Raw genomic sequence first — 8,703 nt, forward strand, 5'->3', positions numbered from 1 at the left:
TTTTCCCACCAAAATACCCAAAACTTTGTGTTTTCAAAAATGGCTGGAACTTGCTGACAAAAGTTGGGAAAATTCCAATTTTTCACATCTTCACAACATTCAAGGATGCTTTTTGGAGATGGGAAAAATGGGAAGGTATTTTACAATTTTTACAAATTTTCCAACTTTTTCTGACCAAAACTTTGAGTTTTTGATGGGAAAAGTGGGAGAGTTAGGAAATTTATGTACCAAAACTTTCTCCTGATAGAAGATAGAAAAACTAATATTTAAAGAAATAATTACAAAACCACCATCATATAACAATTTCCTTTATAGGAATAGGTGTAGATTGTTGCTGCAATTCATTTTGAATCAAATAACACAAGTAACAAGTAGAGCACAGTCCAAAGAAAGCCAAGAATGTCAATTGAGCAGTCAATTCATTCTCAAAAACAAAAAAGGATATACCGGACACCCATAACATGATTATAGTATTCCCAAATCGTACTTTTTCGATCTTGAGTTCGCTACATAGCTTAGAATAACTGACCATAAGAAGTGCACCAAATACCCCACTACAAAGACAAGCCAACAAAAATATACGGTGATATAAAAACGGAAATTCAAAGACGACGCTCGTTTCCCCAGTGGTCATGCCAACTGTTAACAACACTATTATGCTGAATATAGAGTTGACCAGAAGTTTATCCGATTCTTGAAGTTCTAAATGTTGATGTCTGATGGCAAACACCGAATAACTGCAACTTGCTATACAGTGTATCAACATCCACTTAAAATTGAATACCAGTTCAGTTTTCATTAGAAAAATTATGCCAACAATACAAAAACAATTAACTATCATTAATAAACCTTTCTTTGAATTCATTAAAAGGGATACCAACTTTTCAGGTCCATTTTGTTGTTGACATTTCATCAATGCTATCATGCTTTGTAAAACCCCTTGTTGCAAAAATAAAAAAACAGGGATAGGCAGCCGTGATAGACTTACTGAACCACTATAAATACTGGTAGAGAAAAGAAGTATGGCTGGAAACCAGGGATAAATAATTCCACTATTTAAAGCTTTGGAAGGCATTTTACCAAACATGTGAGCCGAGAAGAACATCACAGATGCAAAAGACATTTGCCAGCTTTGATAGACTGTTGGATAAGTGAATTTCAATTTCCAGAGGACATACTTGTTCACCAAGAGAGCGACAGTAGATGCAAGTCCAAAAAGCATAAACCAGATTCTGGATTTCATAATATTGTTTCTTTTTTTTTATAATTTAAAATCTGAAAAATAAAAAAAGACATAGAAAAATAAGGAAAAATAGGGAAGGAATCCTGGAGGGGTACTTAAAAAACATAAACAGATGCTGGGTATGTGCGGATGATAAAACACCCCTGTCTCACAGCCCCAGTGGAACATTTTTTCTCAGAGGAGATAAAAATTCCAATTGAAATCCCAATGGGGATAGAAATTCCTTTGTTCTAAGGTTAAGAAATTCAATGACAACGGTTTTGAAGTGCAATTTTTAAAAATTGAATTTCGAATGAGGATGAAATAAAAGTTAATTTCCAAGTGGGGCTGAAATTTTAATTTTCCCACCCGGTCTGTGACACAGGGGTATGATAAACTTTACTTTAAAAGGGAGGTAGCATTTATCAATTAATTCAATCAAAGTAATTTTAAGGATTTATAGAATTTACTCGTTATTATGATTTATGAAATAATATTCATACCGAGTGTTCCAGAAAAATGTCTCCCTCTTTTTTAAGTGGATTTTCTCAAGTTCTCTGTTAATAAAGAAGCAATTTTTGCATTAGAAAGCAAAGCTTTTGCATTGGAAAGAGGAAGGGTAAACTTGAACTTTAAGGGGTAATTTGTCAAATTTGGCTCGTAAGGAATTGATATAAAGACATCTTATTAAAGGACAACAAGGGAAAACTTTGATCGTTAATAAGTTGGTAAGTCGCAAATAAGTGCTTTCTATTACGATAATTTAATACCCGTTTTTCTCCTTTTTTAACTTTTTTTGAAAATTAATATTTTATTAGCATTTAGACCATAACATTCGATCTAGTTGACCAAATAAGTTTATTATTCCTCTTCCCAAGGCAAAAGGCTTGTTTATTTTAAAGTTCATAGAGCTCAAGAAAATTCGTTTCAAAAAGGGGGATTTTTTTTGGGACACCCGGTAATAAAACGTCAACCGATTTCTTAAAGATTTTATTTTTACATTAGTGTTTTATATAAGACACATATTTCATATCAAGACAGTGTCTTGCTATTGTTATATATGCTGATATAAGCAAAAAAAATGTTTTTCTTTACTTCTTTCTGACCAATCTTGCTCCACATCCGTGTCAATCCAATGTGAAAAAGCTTATGAAATCACTTTTAAAAAAAACCTTTAATTATACTTAATCTAGTCCTTCCTGGTCCTTCAAACTTTCATGGATATTATGCATTGCCTTGAAGAAAATTATATGCAATAGTAACCATTTTGTTATTTCTCATGATATTATACTTTTTTATATTACATAACTTCAAATATTGTGATAGTTTACTATTATTTTCAAATGATTAAAAAAAATTAGGCGTTTTAAGTGCAATACTTTCTCAAACTTTTATTCAATAAATCAGTCACAATATACACGTTTTTTTCATAACGACATCCAAAATTTTTGAAGCCTTCAGATGTTCTTAACTTTTTCAGTTCTAAGCCAAAAAATGTTCTTAAAATGTTCTTATTTTCATCATTTTGTGACCATTTTTAATACCCATTTTCCTAAGAAAACGGGTATTTTGGGTCCACAAAGCCTTAAAAAATGTACTTAACTTGTTCTTAACATTTTGGTCATCAAAGCCTTATGTTCTTATTTAGTTTCTTCTTATAAAAAACGTGTATATGAATAGCTTTTCAAGATTATAGATATAACAACAATCTCATTTGGAAACTTTTTAACAATAATTTAAAAACAATAGTATAACAATATTTCGAGTTGTGATATCCATATAAAATGTTGAAGATGAAAAAAGTCCTTCAGTTCATGCGAGTTTTAGATTTGGTAAGCTACAACAAGATATAAGTGCTAGGAAATGAAAACAAACTGGAAGAACACTTCTTAACAGCTATCCATGCATAATCAACTACAACACATCGCTCTCAAAGTCTTTTTCACAATTTGTTATGGCTTGATAACAATATTTGGGATCTTTTTAAACACATTTTGACCAGAACCAGAGCATCCTTAGCGCATACCCTAACTTCCGTTTCACTTTCATCAATCATAATTATCACTCTAGAAGCAGTCAAGTACATCAAAATAGCACGTTTCGCCAGGTTTCGCAACTTATCTGTCCTAACATTGTTACTAGCTACTTTTTTCTTTTCTATACAATAACAGTGACAATATCGACCACTATTTCACTTCCAATACTTTATTTCCTTATTTTTTGAGTTTATATAAACAATCTCGACAACGTATCGATGGAATGAGAGCTACAAGACCAAGCATATTAAGCCAGTCAACTGCTATTTCAACAACAATTGAAACTACTGACCTCATAACAAAGAAATTAGTCAGAAAAATACCCGTTTTTTGCCTTTTTTAACTTTTTTTGAAAATTAATATTTCATTAGCATTTAGACCATAACATTCCATCTATTTGACCAAATAAGTTTATTCTTCCTCTTCCCAAGGCAAAAGGCTTGTTTATTTTAAAGTTCATAGAGCTCAAGAAAATTCGCTTCAAAAAGGGGGATTTTTTTGGGGACACCCGGTAATAAAGTACAAATTTTGATTGGTACATTTGATACATTGATACATTTGTAACTTTTAATCTTTTGTTGCTACGTAGCGGGCATGTTCGGCAGAAAAATATTCATGTTGTTGATGTTTCTTTCGATTTTGAACGGGCCACCGCGGTTAAAAATGTTTGCGCGCACCTATTGTTTTATCTATTTTGTTGTGACTTATACTGATTTCTAGTTCTTACAAAGTATAAAACTGGGACAGTGCACAATAATGAGCATGTTTATTTTTCTTATAAGCATCTTATTTATAAGAATCAAATCAATAACTCTTGATAGACAGCCACATACCTTTCGGTAATTAGTTCCTACAAAGTAAACAAGGAATATCAAGATACTTTACTAGACAAGTGCTCAACGTTAGAAATCTCTAGCTGTATGCACTTTATGGATGGCGTTCAAATAGAAAGATCTGATGGAATGCGGCCTTCAAATGTTCATTCTCGATTATGAATGCGTTGGCGGGGCATTCATAGCGACAGCTACTTGCTAGTACTTACTATCAGTTAGGAACATTTGGCGAGTTCCTGTACGCGGCCGCAATCAAAAAAATCATAACGTCACTCATTAAAAAATGCAAAGCAAACATAGTAAGTATAAGCACACTGTGCTTTTAATTGGCTGAAATTTTTTTTTGCGTTTGAAAAACTTTTTCAAACTTTCAGCAATGATTGACCAAACTGTTACAATGAAAATTATCCAGCGCATTTTTTATCTTCTTACCTTCTTCATCTTCAATGAAGCACTCGAAGTTTACTGAAAGTGGGCACATAAGATATTCTTATAATTAATGATATTCATTTAAACACGCTTCGTTATGCGCTGCGGTGGAGTGCATGACGTAACTCGCGCGGCAACTAACTCGCCTTCTGTTGGAAGATCATATTGGGCGTTTTAGCGTTACCACACTTTATGCAGCGAGCGTCTTTGTCTTTCCTCAACTCTTTCCACCATTTTAAAGGGCGCCATAATCTTGGAAGATAAATTGTTTTGGTCTCCGGCTTTGAGAAGTAGCAATGTTTTTGGTTGTTTTCGATGGAAAATGGTAAGAAACTTAAGAGCCAGTTTTTTTAAGAGCGGGGCAGGTCCAATAGTTTGAAACTTAGATTTTTTTCATTTTTTGATATGTTGTTAAGTACAATGAACTGAGTAAAATCCCAAAATATTTTGATCTGAAAATCCATAATGGCGGATTTATGCCAATTTGAAGTTATTGACATTTTTGGGCATTGCACTTAAAAAGTTTTTTGATATAGAACCATGCTTTCTCAAATCCAAACGGGGTTTTGATTTTTGGTGATTCTGAAGCTGTGGCCAGTAAACTATACAATTTTCAAAAAAAATCAAAATTTTCAAAATGGTAGCTGGAGTTATGACGTCACAAAAACACTACAAATTTGATTTTAGGGGTATTTTAGAGCCATCTGACCTGTCCCAGGGGAGTTTGTTACTGCTCAAAACATTAATTTCTGGTAGTTTAGTCCCTGGTCTATTCATTTGAAGTGATTGCAATAAAAAATTCCGGCCCTACTGACCCCTAGAGGCCTGAAAAGCCAATAAGGTCTCAAAAAAGTACCAACTTTAGCCCAATTTTCCTAGCAATCCTAACATTGTCTGACCTCCAATTCTTCTGTTCCTGAAAGACAACAGCCTGGATGCTTTCACAAAATCAAGAATCAAGTATCAATGGGTACTCCTTTTGGGCAAAAATTTCAGCCACAAATGTACTTTTAAGTTAATTTCACAAAATTAAGGGGGTCAGGGGAGTTAGAAGCTGCCTTTGAGTGAAATTTCAGTCTCTATAAACTTTCAAACAGTACCATATTTGATTTTCCTAGAAACCTTTCTGGAATGTGATGAGGAATCATGATTTTCAGATAAAATTTACTTTCTAACTGCCAATTACTGGCTGCAATAGAATGACCTCAGCTCTAGTCAAAAATTTGAAAAAAAGCCTTTTTGGCCCAAAAAAGCACATTTGACAACTTTTTTCACTTAGTTTCATTGTTTTTATATAAAAGATTCATCATACATAGCCCTTATATATATTATAACAAATTCAGTGACCTAGACCCCTTTGAAGTTTGCCAATGGGCCAAAATATCCCAAATTTTAGTCATTTTTCGAGCAATGTTAAGAAAATGTTTAAAGCAAGATAAAAAATTAATGGTAGGAGACCACATAGGTTTCTCTTTTGATCCTAAAAGACCAGGCTGTTGTCTTTCAGGAACAGAAGAGTTGGAGGTCAGACAATGTTGGGATTGCTAGGAAAATTGGGCTAAAGTTTGTACTTTTTTGAGACCTTATTGGCTTTTCGGGCAGGAATTTTTTATTGCAATCATTTCAAATGAATAGACCAGGGATTAAACTACCAGAAATTATTGTTTTGAGCAGTAACAAACTCCCCTGGGACAGGTCAGATGGCTCTAAAATACCCCTGAAATCAAATTTGCAGTGTTTTTGTGACGTCATAACTCCAGCTACAATTTTGAAAATTTTGATTTTTTTTTGAAAATTGTATACTGTATATAGTTTACTGGCCATAGTTTCAGAATCACCAAAAATCAATTCCTCATTTGGATTTGAGAAAGCATGGTTCTATATCAAAAAACTTTTTAAGTGCAATGCCCAAAAATGTCAAAAACTTTTAATTGGCATAAATCCGCTATTATGGATTTTCAGACCAAAATATTTTGGGATTTTACTCAGTTCATTGTACTTAACAACATATCCAAAAATGAAAAAAATCTAAGTTTCAAACTATTGGAACTGCCCCAAACTGCCACATTCTTAAAAAAACTGGCTCTTAAGTTTACAAGTGTCATTTAGTTTTTGCTGGCTTGTAGAATGGCAGGATCCTGGATGGTTTCCCTAACTGACTATGTTTGCTATATATCGTCTAGGCAAAAAAACGGTAAAAAAAACGCAAACGCATCTTTTTTATGAGTGTGTTCGGTTATGATTTTTTTGATTGCAGCCGCGTACAGGAACTCGCCAAATGTTCCTAACTGAACAGCTATTTAAATTGTACAAACTACAGACCATCAGTTAGGGAAACCATCCAGGATCCTGCCATTCTATAAGCCAGCAAAAACTAAATGCCACTTGTAAACTTAAGTTTCTTACTATTTTCCATCAAAAACAACCAAAAACATTGCTACTTCCCAAAGCTGGAAACCAAAACAAATTATCTTCCAAGATTATGGCACCCTTTTGGATCTATTGTTATGGCCATCTAAAATGGTGGAAAGAGTTGCGGAAAGTCAGGGGCGCCCGCTAGCTTCGAGGGTGGTAACGCCAAAACGTCCAATATGATCTTCCAACAAAAGGCGAGTTAGTTACCAGGTGAGTTACCGGGCAAAATTATTTTAAAGGGAACCAGAGAGCACCTTGATTTCAAAAGGATATTGTGCATAATGTGGAGATTGTCATTGAATGATTTTAATTTCAGAGGATGCACAATAAAAAATGCTGAAAAATGAGAGCTCGTACAAGTCTGTAGCACAAGCGAAACTAAAGTTATGGCATTTTGAAGCTCAAAAACTGCCGATTTTTTCCATGAAACAGAGTGTCACCCAAAAATTTGCATTGTTAAAGTGGTTAATAAATTGACACTGACTGATGATTATGCTATCAAAGTCATGATTTTTAGCCATAGCAACGATAACACTTTGAGAAAATCAAAAAGATTTTTGGTATCACTCAACCAATTTTTTTAATTTATCATGAATGCGGTACACATGATATGAAACAGAATCTGCTATAAAAATCTTATTCAACTTTAGAACCCTATATAGGGTCAATGGAAAGGTTTTCAAGATGGATAAAATGCTTAGATTTTGATACAAAGTTACTATATCAGCTTAAAAAATGTTTGAGGTGATATGGTTAAGTGAAAATTTCATAATTTTTATTTCAGTAAAGTAAGATAATTTTCCGTCATTCCGTAACCAAAAATGATTTCTCAATTAAAAACCAGTCTTCCCCCAATAGCAATTAATTTATGCCTGGTTTGAAAGTACTCAGTAAGAGGTAGAAACTTGCCAAATATTTTACTCTAAAAATGTTTCCTTAAAACTTTACAGCATTTTTAACTTTTCCGTCATTCCGTAACCAAGATTTTTGGAAAATAAAATCCTCAACCGTTCAATCCAGGGAAGGCCAAACATGCTGTAAATGAGTTTTCTTGATCAATTGTTGGCCTATGTTGGATTTTGAATAACTAAAACTGCAGCATTCATTGTATTTTTTGTGATATTGCTGTGACCGTTTTTTAGGCTAAAAAGCTTTAATTTCAAGGCTTTTTAGCCTGAAAAATGGCAAAATCAAGTTTCGGAAGTGCTGTAGCTCTAAAACAACTGCAAATGAGTTTAAGATACTATGAGAAATGATACATATAAATTTGAAAATGTTTACTGAAAAAAAATTTTCAGCTCCCAGATACACTTTTTGGTTCCCTTTAAAATAATTTTGCCCTACCTCATACACTCCACCACAGCGCACAACGAACGTGTTTTAGTGAATATCAATAATTGTAAGAATATCTTATCACAAGTGTTTCAACCGGTATTTCAACGAAGCCATATTTTGGTTTGTACAGAAATTTCGCCCGCTCAAATCTAAACAACAAAATGGTCAATCTCACTAAAGCAAAACATTGCGGCCACGGCATTTCCCTGGATAAAAATTCTGGTCACGTGACCATCCGTGATTTTAGACCAATGAAAACGCTTCATTTCCCCGGATTAAAGTTGTGTCTACACTAACACGCGGGAAATGGCTAGAAAACGAGAGAAAAAACCGGGGGTCAAATTAAATTTTTCTTCCTTCTTGCGGCAAACATAAAAGACTTTAAGAGGCCATTTATTTAAGAAAGGGGTGTTATATCATAAATGAATTATGT

At 33.6% G+C, this 8,703-nt stretch overlaps 1 protein-coding gene across 1 annotated transcript; it reads right to left on the bottom strand.

Annotated features, from left to right (window-relative positions):
• Window positions 1-249: 249 nt before the first annotated feature.
• On the bottom strand, window positions 250-1,271 carry LOC136811640 (UDP-N-acetylglucosamine transporter TMEM241-like). The gene has a single exon (XM_067068265.1). It carries the CDS (start codon window positions 1,241-1,243, stop codon window positions 293-295), a length of 951 nt encoding a protein of 316 aa, XP_066924366.1. The 5' UTR covers window positions 1,244-1,271; the 3' UTR covers window positions 250-292.
• Window positions 1,272-8,703: the final 7,432 nt, after the last annotated feature.

Source organism: Clytia hemisphaerica, unplaced genomic scaffold (genome assembly GCF_902728285.1).
Source record: "Clytia hemisphaerica strain Z4C2 unplaced genomic scaffold, Clytia hemisphaerica genome assembly, whole genome shotgun sequence".
Taxonomy (NCBI): domain Eukaryota; kingdom Metazoa; phylum Cnidaria; class Hydrozoa; order Leptothecata; family Clytiidae; genus Clytia; species Clytia hemisphaerica.